The 16,831-nt window shown below is 41.6% G+C and overlaps 1 protein-coding gene across 1 annotated transcript in view; it reads right to left on the minus strand.

The window, feature by feature from the left end:
* The window catches only part of sez6a (seizure related 6 homolog a), an 82,005-nt gene that overhangs the window by 15,411 nt on the left and 49,763 nt on the right, over positions 1–16,831 (minus strand). The window contains exons 4-5 of the mRNA XM_041952724.1: positions 9,063–9,255; positions 569–754 (exon numbers count right to left, since the gene is read on the minus strand). Coding sequence (XP_041808658.1) covers positions 569–754; positions 9,063–9,255 — 379 coding nt within the window. The remainder of the gene's footprint in view (positions 1–568; positions 755–9,062; positions 9,256–16,831) is intronic.

Genomic DNA, 16,831 nt, shown 5'->3' on the forward strand with positions numbered 1-16,831 from the left:
TGAGTTTTTTTGACCATTTGCCGACCAAGGCCAAATGGTTGCCAAATTATATTGCTCAATAATGATTTTATGAAACAGATAAAAGCAATTCTTAAAAGGGAAAAAAAGAACACCAGTATGACTGATGTTCCCTTGAGTGCACAACTAAAACCCCACGATTTAGGAAAATTAAGAAATGTCACAATATCTTATCGAAACAACCCGGCACCACTTTGATCTTCCCTGGTGTGCACAAAAAGAATTAGGTGAGTTTGGAAAAATAATCAAACAGACATCTGGTTTTGAATATGAACCCTTCCAATCGAATTACAAATCCAAGTTTGCTTTAGAAGTCTGCCCCCCTGTCAGTGTTAACTACCAGGAGGTAACTGAACACAAAAAAATTGAGTCTAAAAAAAAAGAAAGGCAGCCAAATCCCAATAAACCTGAGGGTAAAAGGACCTGCATTGACAGAGGTTTGGCTTTGAGCTGTTTTGTTGTTGCAGTTCAAGGGGCCACCTTATTGCCCTGAACCTCTGATAGTGTCAATGAGCCAACGTGTCTCTGGCACAGAACCAGTTCGTCTTACCCACACATCGGGGCTCCTTTCCGCTCCAGTAAGGTGTGGTTGCATTGCGACAGGTGAGCATTTTGGGGCCTTGCAGCTTGTAGCCGGTGAAACAGCGGAAGTAGGCTTCCCCGCCGGCGTGGAGGTGCGTCACAGAGACTTCCCCGCCTGTTGGCTCTTTGGGGAATGCGCAGCTCAGCACGAAGGCTGGAGAGAGTCAGAAGAAAGAAGAGAGTCACAAATGGAGAGAAAGAGCAAAGAAGCAAGTTTAATTAATTCTAAGTAAAAGTTTTTTTCATGTGATATTGTTTTGTGGCCTGTAACAGGCCGAGAAGTCATCTGAAACTGAAATGCATTATTTGATAAGCAGCACATGAATGAATAGTCAGTCTTACTTTGCAGGAGGATCAACGTGCTGATTTGGTTCTGCTAATGTAATGTCAATAAAATGTATTGACTGTGTGATTGTTGCTGTGGTCTGTCCATTGTGCGGCTTGGTATGCACACGTTAATGCAAATGCGCTTAAACACAGTTAACTAATCTGCCAGTTATCACCTCTGTAATGAAAGTAGAAGTAACGGCATAGATTTCCTGATAATAAAACACTTTATCAGGAGACCCGCTTAATTTCTGTCACAATTTTGAATGTTCTTTCCGCAGCCTGAGGGAGATTTTCAATGTGAAAATGACAAACATTGTTTTTACATACAAAACTGCCAAAGACTCAGTGTTTAATTCTGAACAAAAGTCCAGTTCTTGCCAAAACAAACAGCCAACAATGTTAGCTGGCTCCGCAACATAATCCTCTGTGTCCTGCATTGTGTATAACCCATGTTGTTGTGTTGCATTGTTGACTATGTTGACTCTCCTCCAAACCGCCACTGAGCACCCATCGACGTTTAGATATAAAGGTAGAGAAACAAATTGTTTTTCCATTGTTTGAGCAAATACATCAGATATGATGTTTCCACTCTCTGTCTCTGCCTTCCTGTCAGTCTCTCTCTCTCTATCACACACACTCACACACACATAGATATTTGTGAGGACCCTCTTTGACATAATGCGTTCCCCAGCCCCTTACCCTAACTTAATTCTCACTACATGCCTGACCACAACCCTCAACCTAAACCTTATTCTAGCCGCACACTTCAGACTGAGTCTGAACCCTCAAATGGCTCTTTGACAGTAAAACTCGAATAGCTTCTCACAAAGATCGCTGTACAAGTGTACACACACATGCAAACACACACGCACACACACAGAATTCAAGATGTTTTATAACCAACCTTCAACTTTGTTTCTAAACACTTCATTTCTTAATTAATTTCAGTTTACCAGTTCACGCGGTATGCAAATGTACAGAGACATGTTTGCAGCACTACAGTAATTAGCATCGCTGTGTGGTGCAGCGTGGTGTAGAGCCACTGCAAATACTTTGACAAATGGAAATATTGCTCATAAGCTGAACATCATAGCGGGTCTGCATTGTGATAGCTGGAAGAGGAACTGCCTCTGTAGTGGTTGTCAAAGAGTCATGATGCCAGCAGGGTAAGATCAATGTTCCTGGATTTGCTTTGCATTGTTGTTCCGTCCCTGTTTTTAAATGAATGGTGTAGGATGGGATAGAGTTCACGTGGATAATGGAGTGAGCAAACCAAGTCTGTAATGGAAGCTATTAAACAACCTTCTCTTCCTGTCTAATAACCACACTGTTCTACCTCATTAGTGTAGGCACTTTAATGACCAGGCTAAAACTTTCAAACTTTTGGAACATGTTAACAACAAAACAAGCAAAATAATTGCACCCACTCCGGTTTGCGTTACAACCAGAGTGTGATTGTGCAGTGGCAAAATTACAGACACACTTTAAAAGCAACTTTTCTCAAACTTTGCAAGTCGTGTTTCAGCTTAATGGAATGTGTGCAAAGCCTAAATAAGAGCTAATGGAGGGAGAAAACAACAAGGAAAATGTCCGCGCTGAAATAGTATTCGCAATCTTGAAAGCAATTATGATAATAATCGTGCATGGGCTTTGTAGTGTAAACACCTTAATACACTTATGCTAATATGATTCAGGTTATTTGGTGTTAACAGAATTAAGAAGTGGGCTACAGCAGTTCAGCTGCATAGTTGAGAGGCTGTTTGGAAGCATGTCGCTACCTGTTTTTATTTTTTGTCACATCCAGCTGCTTCATTCTTATCAAATTGAGCCACATTACTGCAATATGCACTGCTGTTGGCATGAAAGAGGCAGAGGTGGCAACATCCTGTCAGTATATAAAATTAGTGAGGAAATTGACGGTCACAACATAATAAGGTTTATTTTTTTTAGATGGTTTAAAACATGCCTGACCCAGTCCAAATTGTCCTGATACAGTAAACACAAGCTGTTAAACGATTTTGACACAGGTCCCGCAATATAACAGCCAAAGGCATGGCCTCTAAACATCAGAATATTTGGATGAATATTCATGTAGAAAGCAAAAGTTGATACCTGCTAGACAGGCGCGTTCGTGCACACACACATATAATATACTTGGGTTCTGAGGTTAAACAGTAGAGAAATAAAAAAGAAACATGAGACGCTCTGCGTCAGGTTCAGATGTGAAGTGCTCTCGTTGCAGCCACTCATTTGGAGATGAAAAACAAACACTTAGGTGATGTTTCCAGCATTACCTTGAAGCTAAATTGGATATTCAAAAATGTCGCGCTATCAATCGTTGAACTCAAGGGAAAACAGCGCTAAATGCATAACGGCCATAAAGGCTTGTGAAACTGCCCCCATCTACTATGTTTTAATCTACTGGCTGGCTTTTCTTTTACACAAGCCACTGGTTTCCACCGTAATGAAACAGGCCTTTCTTTTGCAGTAAATCAGTGAGCCACAGGGACGAGGTACGCTGCCCCTGGGTCATCCATTCAATTCATAGTTTATCACTGGCTCCAATGAACCTAGTTATTGCCATTATCATAGCAGCATTTACATCCCTATTGAGCATGCAGTGGGAGAGCCAGAGGCAAAAATTGAGGAGCCAATTCCTGAAGTATTAAATTACGTGCTGCCTCCATTCCAGTAGATGTGGTGCTGGGCCATAAAGTCTGATTGTTTTGCCATTAGAAATAATAGATCCACGGTGCAGACAGCCAGGAAGATTAGCCGGTGGTGCTATAAGGCCACAGGAAACAGATGTGGAGCTTATGTCTTTAGTTAGTGTTTCCTTGTAGAACGGAGCAAATGGTCGCAGGTAGACCTTCAGCTTTAGAGCATGGCATTTCAGATGATATTTCAGCTTTTGCACAGAGGCACAAGTTGGAAAGGTGTACAACACAGACAGGAAGTGGCGATGTACACCAGAAGAATCACGGAGAACTGATTTCAACACAACACTTTTGTGCTGATGAATCCCTTTAAAAATAAATGTTAAGCAGACAGTAATATTTACTGTCAAGTATTAGATAAAGGAGTGTCCTAGTGGAAGAACTTGATGTGGAAATGATGCATCACCTCACTGCGTTCCCATATTTCTTCAAAATGACTCTGTTTAGATGAAGAGGGACATCACAGGTCAGAAGAAGGAGACGTTGCTGATACAGATGCTATAATGTCAATGTCAAACATCATTTATATGTGACGTGTATTGGCACTTTGTTTAATAATGTTTCAAAATAGGTGTCCATAAAAAAGTGAGGAAAAAATAGATAAAAGGATTTAAATGGCAGAGTTTCAAGTGAGAAAGATGTTTTTTATGTGTAGCTTGTCACAGCCAATACATAACGATAAGGCATTTCAACATGGGCTAAATGTTTTTTCAATTTATTTTTGTCATTTCACAGTTCCTGTTCACGAGAGTTCAAGAGGAACACATCCTGTATCTCTGTCTTTCTTTCTCTCCGTCTTATCCGTGCGGCAGCAGTGGATTTGTTCTGCCTTTTTCCAGTGGAAAGTCTTTCTGTCTGTATTGCCTCCTGCCCTTTCCCACCTATCTGAAATTCAGGGTTTTTAGCGTCAACAAATATGGAACCGTGAATCTGCATTTTGGATCCAATAATGAGTTACGGTTTCTTCAGCCGTCTGTCAAAAGTTGCCGGGGATCGACTTTCGGAAATCATTTACAGAAAGGAAACATTTCCTGAAAGAGCCCTCGGTTTGACTCCAGCATTCACACACACACTCCTCCCATTAATGAGCCCTATTCTGCTGTATGCACAGTCCTCATTCGTGGGAGTGCATCAGATTCAGTATGCGACCTTTCAGCCAATAACGGACAAATATTGTTGACTTGGGTAAAATAGGTGAGGTGAAGAAGCCAGAAATACTAACTTATCCACCACATTTGGACAAACAAACGAAATGCATTTCCAATTTAGGCCTAATAAACTGTTGCTCTGCTGTGTCTCAAGTGTCGCCTGAATCCCTTCAGGTATGGAGAGCTGGAATGAGATCAAACGTGGCAAGGTGAGGCCAGGAGATAATAAAATATGGCGACAGAAAACAGAGCACAAATAATGAATGTGTTGTCGATTGTTGTTGTTGTATTTAATGACAGCATATTTGGAGAATGTCATCCTCCGTGTGTTAAATCAACGCTTAGACAGTGAAATGTGTTTCCGAGGAGAGCCAGCTCTGCGCTGATGACTGTTCATCTCTAGTCAGTTGCTGTTTCGGGGCACTGAGATCACAGCAGTCCCAGAGTTTGCAGTGTGACAGTGTGTATGTCACTGTATCCAAGCCTCATGTCCTGGCTGTGCACCAAAGCATTACCTTTTACAGAAAGATCAATAGTGTTGTCTCTGGGAAAGTGATTCAGTTGTAGAAAGCCAGACCATAGTTCTTCCATGATATGGCCTATTGATATTTATGTGGTTGGGTAAAAAACTCGATTTTAATGGTCATTTACTCAATAAAGGCTATTAAAGAGAAATAACTTTGGGCTAGAGGCAGCATCTCATCCATGCCGCTGAGAAGTTGTGGCAAATGGTGGATCACTGCCAGTGGCAGGGGTCCTCTGGCCACCTCACTTGTCAGCCCAGCGTGTTAGTTACAGCCAATCGATAATTCCTGTAAAACATTAGTGCCGTTGGCAATGCCATTGATTATGCTCTATATACTTCAGAAAATCCTGAAATGACAATTCAAGCTGACCTGTTAAGAGATCGGGCATGATGGCAAATCATTTCATCAACTAAATGACAGGGAGGCGGTGGTTGGATTCCATCATAAATTGAGTTTAATTTAAAAAATGAAGAAACTTAATAATTGGGGGTAAACTGGACCTTGGGTTGTCCACATTTGCCCGTGCAGTGTTAACATTTAATTACTGGCGCTTACAAGGCTCATGCATACAAATGATTTTCCTTATTAAATGAATGACAGCATTCATTGACCCCTCTGTTTAAGAAGTCAGAATATATCTTTTACTGGTGGAATCAGCCTTGAAATGAAGTTTTTCCCTCACCTGCCACAGGCCACTGAATATTTCTATTGCCTACACTTTTTGTCTTCTACTTCTAAAATCTGTCCAGAGTTATGAACAGTCTGTGTTACCTGAAGGTAGAATATACAATATATTATAGAGTCTTAATTCCTGACTCTTCTTAAGAATTGCTTTTTAAAAATAATGTCTATTAACATAAGAAAAACTTACCATGGTGCCAACATTTACCCTGTATTTGGCAGGAGGCTAGTGCTAATTTCATTCCCTGGTTAGAACCAAACTTGATGCCAAAAAGTCTTTTCTATGCCATCGTTGTAATTTACAGATTTCCTTATTATAAGTATGTACATTTTCATTTACATTGGAAGTTCATATCTGTATAAAACCGTGAATATTTGTTTCAGTAATGGAAATGCTGGCATTATAGTGTAGCCTGACTGTGTGGTGTTTCCACTCAGGGTGCATTCATTTATGCTTGTGCGTTGTTAGTTGCACGCATGCATTGTTCATATACTTTAGCCGCTGCTGTGGCTGTTCCCACTCAATACATATCAACGGGAAAACACACCTGTGATCATGTTCCATGTGTCAGGCTCACTGCTGATGTTATAGAGGCATCCATCAGTCTGCCATCGCAGGCCGAGCCAGCACTGTAGCAGATATTAATTACCCCGAGCTGAGATCCATCTCCCCACAGTTCTGTCTCCTTCTCCACGCTTGTCCAATCACATTTCTCACAGCCCATTATAAAGGACAAGGTGATACTCTGCTTACCAAGGAGAGGAACACAAATTGAAATATCTTCTGTGTATCCAATATGTCTAGTCTCCTCGAAGGCTGCTCTTTGCATTTTTTCTCATTAGTGTAACTAAATATGTCCCATCATCCTCTAAAACAAATAGGCTGTTTGGTGCTCAAGTAACTTTGCACATCAGACTGCGGGAGTTTTATATGACGCTATTGCCGGCAACAATTACAGTACCGAAGGATGTCTAAGTGAAAGTGTTTCCTGTGGGTTTTATAGGACCATAACAATTGATATCATGAAGAGGCCAGGAATATCCACCGTCACACCAGACACAACAGGATATAACAGGACAATTATCTGAGCTGAGCCCGTATTAAGACAAAGCCATCTTTGTAAACAGAGCGATGCAGGGCCAACACATTCCTCTTTTCCAGCTTATCTCAATGTCTGGTCTGTGCTGTCACCATCATCATTATCATTGTCCAATAAACGACACTCTCTGTCCTTCCTGTACTATGCTGCAGATATTACCAGCGTCTGACTTTCACTTGTGGATGTCCGGACCACATTTTATCCTCCGAGATGCCATTACATTTAAAAAGAGAAGCATTTAATGTAGTAAGCAATTCAGATATTTTTGACGCTTGCTTTTTTTTCTTTCTTTTTTCTGTGGCTCTGTGGTTTGGATGTGTTTTAATGGAATGGAAGTGATGGTTTTTTTACAGCTTACAGACTTCACAAACATATGGTTTCACAGCCAAAACCTCAGCTTTATTAATCACAAATGCCCGGATTGGTCTCCAGGGTGTAGATCATTACACCTTTTACGATTTTATCAGCACATATTTTATTCAACTCATTAACAAGTATATGACTCATGCAAAGGGCACCTGTACACATACATGCACGGTATCCTGGTCATGAGCTCATTCAGGATGTGATGTTTGTGTGGAACATAGGGGACTACTTGGTTATTCATGTTCCCCGTGACGCTGCGTGAGCACATGTTGTGTGGGTCACAAAATATGCAGCAGCCAGCAGTTTCAATTAGTAATGACGGGCATCAGCGAGTATATATGCTGACCCCTCCCAGCATCAGGTCCAGAGTGCTGTGTGTTTATCTAACAGTGAATGTGGAATGGGTGGCTAGATGAAAGGGTCTGTTTTAATAATACAAAAGAGTCAAAGAAATAGTACAGAGCGTCCATTTATATTCATCAATAAACATCTCACACAAAATTATGCTGAATAAGATGAGCTGCAACGCGAAGAGGAGACGTGAAGGAGAAAAGTACACCTACTGACAGTGTAATATATTTCAACCATTTGCCACCATCTGTCCCCATCTATGCATCACCCTGTATAATCTGTTCTGACCCCTCGCTGTCATCCTTCAGCCTGACCACACACCAGCATTCACACATCCAGCAGCGACGGGCTGATTTATCCCCCGTCAGCAGCACTGTTTTGACGGTCGCTTTCATTTTCGAGCTGATGAAAGTGCTACAGTAATGTGGTGGAATGAATGCTTTGTCCACCGGCTTCCACCATCAACTCAAATCGATGGGGCATGTAATTGGTGGCCACTTTGTGTGATTGCTAAGATAAACAGACATTGTTGCGGACATGGAAGATCAATGTCACGCACAAAACAAGCGAGGGAGAGAGGGAGGAATTTATGGGCCATCATATTCACCAACATACAGTAGCTATCTCTGCTGACAGATTTTGGTGCTCTTGCAGGTGCTGCTTGACCACATTTAACAGTTAATTCTGTGTAGTTTTAACCTCTGCAAAGGCCGGTGGTACACAGCACTCGCAAAACTAGTGAATGCGTTGATACTGCCATGGACCTCTGACTGGCAAGCGTGGAAAAAGCCTGTTCACATCATGGGACATATGATTACATTTTCTTGTAACTGTAAATTACAGTCAATGTTTTGGAACAGAGCATTTTATTGAAAATAGACCTTGTTACCACTTTTTTGAGGTAAAGTGAGCATGACAGTGCTCTCCTGCAGTGACAGTTCTTCCCTCCCTATGAGACCAAAAGCCCATTTGTTTCTGTGAATAAAGGCGGTCTCAAAACCCAAACGACTCCACCTTTTGTTCTGTAGGCTGGCACGACCAAATCCAAAAAGTGCTGAGAACAAGGACAATGACCGCGGAGAAATGTCAGCACAAAGGCTGGTTCTAGTTTTCCCCCAACATGGCGCTTGCATATTGAATGTGCATACAATTTGAATCCATTGTGAGGCTAAACTAAGCAGTTGTGGGACAGATGGCCGGTCTGAGTGATGTGGCAACATAGCTGGCATGGCTCTGGCTCACCTTGATAATGCAGCAGGAGGAAACCAGAGTTGTGCTGCTGGTCGCTACGAAAACGGATGGAGATCTGGTTGCTCCAACTGCGAAGCACGAGGCCCCTCATCAAGACTGACTCGTTGGCGAGGATGAAGGGTTCTCTGCCGCCCGTATCCTCCACCGTCACCTGCTCTCCCTCCAACACGCTCACATTTAGCACCTGAAGAAAAAAACACGACACCATGACACATGATTATAGGCCTTTATTGCTGCACCTCCCTGACAGATTTACCCTTTGCAAAGGGTCTTTGTAGAGTAACACCTTGCACAAAGAACTATCAGAGCAACCAGTCAGTGCATTGTATTTTTAGCACTGTTAGAATGAGCACATTTATTTCTATCTGCTCTTTGAAAATTCATAGACTTTTAACTTAAACACTGAACACAAATGCACAAATCACATCGCACACAAACCTGGTGACTGACTGTTGACTTATGAGGTCTCAGATCACATCAGATGGGACCTTAATTCAGCACCCCTGTTTCCATTTAAAGCCAAGTTTAGTCTAATGATGCTGCTGTGAAAAAATGGGTCACCTACTGCGTCGCTTCGCTCAGGTGTCTGCCACCACGCTTGCGGAGGGAAACGTTTGGTTAAGTCATTTCTTTGGAAACCTCCTCGCATGTTCCTGAGTAATTGTAGAATCTGACTCCTCTTCGTTCATGGTTTGTTGCACGATTGACTCATCCTACATGTTCTACATGTGCCTATAAGCCACTCTGACAGCCGCTCTTCATGTCTTCAACAGGTTTGAACAGCATCTGCAGCTAAATCTGGTCAGGGAACCTCGAGAGGATTGCATGTAGTTAAACTGTCTGGATAATGGAGTGCTGACACATTTTCATTCCCCACAGAACGCTAGAAGCGGTATGTTAATGCAACAGCAGGTCATGGTTATTATTCTGTATGATAAAAATAAAAAGCTTTCACCTTGTGTTTTCTGGGCAGTCTTGAGTAGCTTTGAGGTTTGGTAGATTTTTAATTAATGTTAATCCAGGATTGAATCTTTTTGTCAAGTCCAAATTCTTTAGGTTGTTAGCTTAGAGGATTTTTTTTTTTTTTGCACTCCACAGAAAAGAGCCTTTCGATTATTCTGAGTAATGTTAAAGACGTCTAAAGCTCCAAAATTACCATTCAAATACCAAAAATTTCAGACTAACAACATTTTTTTGTGCTTTGGCCAGTGCTTATAAAAAAAGAAAGGAGCTAAAAGTCTAAATATAGAATACCACTGCACCACTGCTCAGAGATCAATGAATCGGATTATTTTAAACCAACTTGCCACCAGGTCCAAAATGGACCCAGCTCCTGTCCTCAAAGACAAATGCACCATCAAAGCTAATTCAGCCGCATCTATTTCGAGCTCTCAGTGAAATTCTTAGCATGTTCTGAGAGCTAATGCTTTCATGGGTGGCGGGCTCAGGTCTCAGGTATGCCATGAGGCAGAAACAGGGTTGTCCCCCACAGGCCGATGTCCCTGAAGCAATATGTGTGCAACAGCCCGGAAAAGCTGAGACAGTGGGCAGGAGGAGCACACCGCACAACATTCGCAGGAAATGAATTTGGTCAGGGTGACTAACTGTCACTCAGTCGAAGGAGAGCTGACAATAAGCGCAGTGAGGCTAATGGACGGTCTGAGACGGAGCTTAGAGGTGGCTTCTTCCTGAACGATCCGCGAGGTCGGCCGCTTTGATTCATTTCATTCTTATCACATGCAGAATTTAACACCAGTCTGGAGCTTTTCTGACACAGTGAGAACACAGGTAGCAAGCAATAGATTGAAATTGTCAGACAACAGATACAAAAAAAAAAAATCACTTCTGTATGTTTTTGTCCAAAAAATCGTACGTCTTGTCACTGTGGCTTAGGTAGTTTAGTTGTTGCAGGAGCCTTAAACAACAGTGTCACAGTGAGTAATAAAGGAATGTCACACGATTTTAGAATCCCTGTTTCTCTGTTTCTCAAGGGCAACAGCAATGACAAAGCCTCAGGCACAGCTCTTTTTTCTCTGCTGCCTTTTTTCTCCGAGTTAATATGGAGGGCTTGGATGTTTTGCAAATCAGGTTATTTTTGCCTACTTTCTCATCTTGTAACTTCATAATTCACCCCACAGTGCAGCACAGCAATTCTCCCACAATTTAACATTCATGCTTGTGCATCATATTCAAGGAATAAGACTGAAACGTCCCTAAAGCCCTCCATGGAACTGGTGGAAAGCCTGTTATCCTAGCTCCAGACTGTCCTCCCTCAAAAAACACGGCCACAATGGTAGTTCGTCATTTACGTACGTATCTTGATTTACGTAACAAACATACCGGTACTTGTTTTAACCTTAACCTCGCAAAGCCAACGGTCACATACGTCGTAATGGGAGTCATTGGCATGTGTTGCCTGGCTCAGTTCACCCTCCCTATAGCCAGCGGCTCCAAAGATGTCCGTCTATTAAAGAACTCCAGCACACAAAAAAAAAACAACTAAATATTAAAGCCGTCCTGCCATACACATTTGTCGGGGCACCTTTAAAGGGGATTTTTGTTTTATATCAAAGCATTCATTCTCTATGTAAATCAATGGATCAAAAGATTGAAAGTTAAAGTTAATGGAATCTTTAAAGATTATTTGTTGCTGTTGCAGCTGTTATTTTTGTCCTTTTATGGGTTTTTTTTTTTTCAACTTAAGAAAAGTTTTCATGTTGTTTCCTGCTGACATTAAGTTGTACGTGCTTTTATTTTTTCCCGCCTGGACTAATACACTTTACGCTGGTATCATTCAGAGCTTTCTCCTCTGACTCCAACTGGTGCAGAACACTGGCACCAAAAGATGAGAGCATATTATATCAGTGCTAGCCAACTTCTGTTGGCTCCCTGCTCTGCATTGATTTTAACGTTTTACTGCTGACTTTCACGTACAGTGATACTGTACATATCACTGATTTGCTGACTCCTTACATGCCTCGGTGTCACCTTAGATTGATGGATGGGGCTCTTCTGGTAATTTCAAGGTCTCAGGTAGTAACCAAGGGTGAGCAGGCTCTTGCGGCAAGTCCCTGGACATCAGAACACTTTGCTTATTGAGATCGTACAGGCTATATCTCTTACTTAATCACCTCTAAACACATTCTTTCATACAAAAGAGACTGTACATATTTAATGTTTCTTCTGGCTATGTTTTAGTCCTCTTAATAATTAATACAACTACATGATGGCTTTTAATTTGTCTGTTTTCATTAATTTACCTTTAATTTTCATTTTTATTAATTAGTGATATTTTAAAAATTCTCTGTAAAGCACTTTGACCTTTTCTTTGGCTGTACTTTATTCTTTTGAGAAAAGTGCTTCACAAATCAAGTTTATTATTTGTATCTATTTCATAAATTGAGATCAGACTATTTTGTGACAATGTTTGACTTTTCCTGTTAGTGATTTCTATTATCACATAATCATACTGATGATACATTGATTATTTGGAAAACATCACTTTGTGCAGCTGTTTCTGGTATTGTGTCCATCCACTGTATGGTGTGAAATCCGCTGTTCAGTGAGGTCAGACAGATTGTGGGTCTGTGACCGCTTGGTTTACACATACCAGGGAGGCTCATGAAGGACAGGTGAGCAGATAGTGGACAGTGAACATTTGGACTGATAGATAGTTTGGCCCCTGAGGGCCCTATCATCTGTCATCCACCCTGGGACCTGTCAGTGCAGCCAGCAACAGCTGTCCTACCTCAATTATGAATCATTGGCCATGTCAGGAGACATCAGACTACCTTATCTTCACTAGTGCTGCAGCCAAATGCCCAGAGGGACTTCTTTGTCACTGTCACACACACATACATGTTCGCGAGCACGTGCACGTGCGCACACACACACGGGTGTTCCTCTGGACTGTAATGAGAACAGGCTTATTGTAACTCCTAGCTGGAATCTCTGCCTCAGCAGACACATTTTGTGGGACTGGGGATTTGGCTGACCAAGCACACTTCTGCACCAACCACAACATTATCAGAGGATGCCATCTAAACATTGTGCTGTTCCATTTTGAGAATTGTGTTGAGAGAAGAAAGAATGTCTGTTTAGTATTTTTTTTTTTTTACCCAGCTTATGAAAGGAAAGCTCTAAATAATGCAAGAAATATAAGACTGTCCTTTGGGTAGGTGCTCTTTGACTTCAAGTGTTTCTTTTTTCCCTGAACTGGTCCAATAACATTTCCTGAGCCCAATCAAAATGAGAGGACTAGAGGACAGAGGGTCATCTCTCTCCTCTAGCCAGTCTTTTTCAATCAAACCGCTATAATGAACAGACCACCCTGCGAGGCCACAAGACAACTGACAGGCCTAGAACTGGACTTGGAATACAAAAGATGGAGAGAAATCTCTGGAATAAATGTTTCAGAGGGTAACAATATTTGCAGGTTTGAGTACCTTGATCCTTCTGTGTTCACCATGACCTTTGCAGAACAGGGAGCTTCCAGTGTGCTGCAGCGTTAAACTATCTGAGTGCACGATGAGCAGAGGTGAAGATCCATCTTATCACATCCAAACAGAAAGCAGCCTGGCACGGCTTTTAATCTGCAACCATAGTCACGCTGGTATCTGACAGTGAGTCCCACATAAAAGATAAACTAAGTAATCTGTATCACGCAATTAGGGAGTTACTGTCTACTTAAAAAAAGAAGAAAAAGAAAGGCCCACTAATAAAAATGCAATTTGGGCAAGAGAAAATATTCCTCCTGGCGCTGTGAAATAAACAATCTGTCAAGCAAGTTGGACTTTTTACACATGGCATGTAATCTTTATTCGCTCATTTATGAATTTATCCGTACGTACACAGTGTGAGTTAACTGTCCACAGAGGCTGTCTCTCACTGATAATTTACTGTTGAAAACATCTGGTGGTGCTCCGCTCTGAACATTTACACTGACTCACAGGAGCCATTGCTGATGCAGAAATGAGCAGTATGTAATCAAAATGATCCCACTATACATGGAAATTAAATGACCCTGCTGCTGGGGGCAATAAATCAGCAGCCATTGGACTCACCAGCTGCAGCGTCATCATTACTGTGATAAAACGCACTGGCTTATAGTGGAGCACAATGGGAGTGTACCCACCTCATCGTCCCGTATCTCAGGCTCACATTAGAATAATCTCGGTACACCACATCCAGTTGGTGTTTTTGTGTATCTCCTGATAAATTCACTCACAAAAACAGAGTCCTTCCAGTGCTCATTATATGAAAAACGTTATCTTAATTGAACATTCACCTCTGTATAAAACAGCCAAGGCCATTTCCTATTTGCTCTGCTGTCTAAAACAATGGATCCTTACCAATCAGCAAAAGCTGAACGTTAATGAGAATGTGCAGGAGCCAGTGGCTAAATACAATACCAACTCGCTCATTGTCACTTATGTCAAGATGGTCCATTTTATGCCCTGAAGATCACCAAACTCCTCCACCTCCACCACAGAGTGACCAGCATCTCAAGTATTATCTTTTTCCTCCTTACAGAAATACATATGAGACCCTGAGCACTTGAAACACGTAGTTATTAAACTGCATGGATAATAGAGTACTGACATATTTTGGAGCAACATCTGATAAATCATCCCGACTTTCTGAGGTGCCTCTTGGGCCTTGACATCTCCATTTATTTGCTTTAGTGTTCATTTTTGCATTTAAATTCATGCGCTGCTGATTACTCTCCATATTTTTCGAGAAGGCGTCTGTACTCTCCCATCCTCATCATGACACCGAAAGAGTTGGAGAGAACATCGCCTTCTGCCAGACAGTTTTCTCCCTTTATGACAGCTAGCTGGGCGGAGGAGCAATTAGTGTCACCTGAAAGCATTCCTCTCGGGGTGGCTGGGCCCCATGAAAACTCATTTCAGCAAAGCCCTGACACCCTAAAAAGCTCATCAAGATCAAACTGGCCTTCTTTATGTCCTGCCTTACTCCCCCAAGGCACGGCATGATGAAGGCTTCCTTCTGCCTCATCTCAAGTTGATTAAAGGCAGCAAGCCTGTCTCGGCCTCCATTACTCAGTCACGATCAGCTTCTCTGGGACACAACTGCTGCGTGTCGTGTCATTCGTGCTGCTGGGGAGCAGAATCAGAGAATGGTCAAAATGTGCATTACCTTGTTAGAAACATCTCTTTAGTAGCATGTCAGGGGTGAGGAGGAAGGATTACAGCCCTCGCTGTATTTTAAAGGGAAACTGTTCGGTTTTACAAACGTGTCGAGGCTTCTTCTGGTGGAAGTTTCATAACACTTTCCTGTGGCCCTTTCATCTGATGAGAGCGCTAGTGGTCACTGAGCACCAACAAAACAAATTTAATTCCCTCCCTCACCCACATTCGGCCAGGGTTAATGCCATGTGCATTTTGCTTCTTTTGTAAGAAATTCTCGAATTAAAATGAGCGCGGGGATCAATACGGCAATTCACCCGGCACTGAGAGGAGACTGCGTATCAAGTGTTGGTGCTGCTTATTAACATGACTATTGATTGGAGTCAGAGGAGCGTGGTCACAGAGGCAGCATCAAATACCGATCGTTAACCCTCAAGTCGGGGTTAGCTATAAACATTGGCATGCTCTGTAACATCTCAATCCTTAAAGGGCCACTTCACTGATCCACCCTGACGGTACTTTATCCCCACCTGAGGTGTTAGCACATGCAGCCTTGAGCTCATTAGATGTTTGGTTTTAATTTGTTTTTTTTTTTTTTTTTTTTTTGGATTCATCTGAAACAACATTCACTCATTTGAGGATGACAAACTTGGAAGCTTTAATTTTCCCCACTGAGACTCAAGGCCTTTGTTTATTTCGCTAATTAAAGCTTATAAATATGAAACAAAGAATAAAAGTTTTGTGTTCTCTTTCACCTGATTGACAATTTTACATTCAAATAATTGATTGGCTTTAACTGGACTACTTCTAACTTTGTAATGTACCATCTTTGTTACAATATTATGCTTCCTTATTCTTGAAATAAATAAAATCAAAATATATTAATGAAAAAATAAGTAAAGGAAATCATATAGTACAATCAGAATGTGATATATACTCAATTGAAAACAGTACAGGGACATTATATTTAATGTTTTACCTCATCAGCTTCATTGATTTTTCTTAATATATGCTTCTTCTGAATTTGATTCAGCAACACATTTCAAACAAATTTTGGAAAGCAGGAATTTGGAACAGGTAAACAAGTTCATTGGTAGCAGGTGATCCAATACCAGCAGTGGCATTGGTGTATCTTTAGTATAAAGGACTTGTGGGGTTGTGAGTCAAGCTATAGTTGTGTTGATTAATTCCTATGTTCTGTTAATTTATCCCCTGGTTCACACCAAGAACTGACCGAGACGGAGGAGCTACACAAATATAAAAATGATAAATGAGAGCAGGATGGAAATAGAAAAAAAAAAAAAGCAAAAAGAGGATGAATGAGTTGTGAGACTGATGGAGGAAAGAAAAAAAATAGTTGTACAGTATTGACCTCAAAATCCTCCCTCACCATCTTCTTGAATGATGCTGCTTTAAACCTGTCAGAAGATGGAAGCACTCCCCCAATCAGCCTTTGAAGGGGTGGGAGAAAGTGGCCGTGTCTGGGCTCCTAACCCCTGAAATGTATCAACCACTCTCAGCCCTGCCTATACAATACATTCTCTTTAAGCAAGAGAGCAGAGATGTGGCCGCCATGAAACAGAGCTGGGACAACCTGTGCACAGTCCTCTG

This window comes from Chelmon rostratus, chromosome 14 (assembly GCF_017976325.1).
Source record: "Chelmon rostratus isolate fCheRos1 chromosome 14, fCheRos1.pri, whole genome shotgun sequence".
Classification (NCBI taxonomy): domain Eukaryota; kingdom Metazoa; phylum Chordata; class Actinopteri; order Chaetodontiformes; family Chaetodontidae; genus Chelmon; species Chelmon rostratus.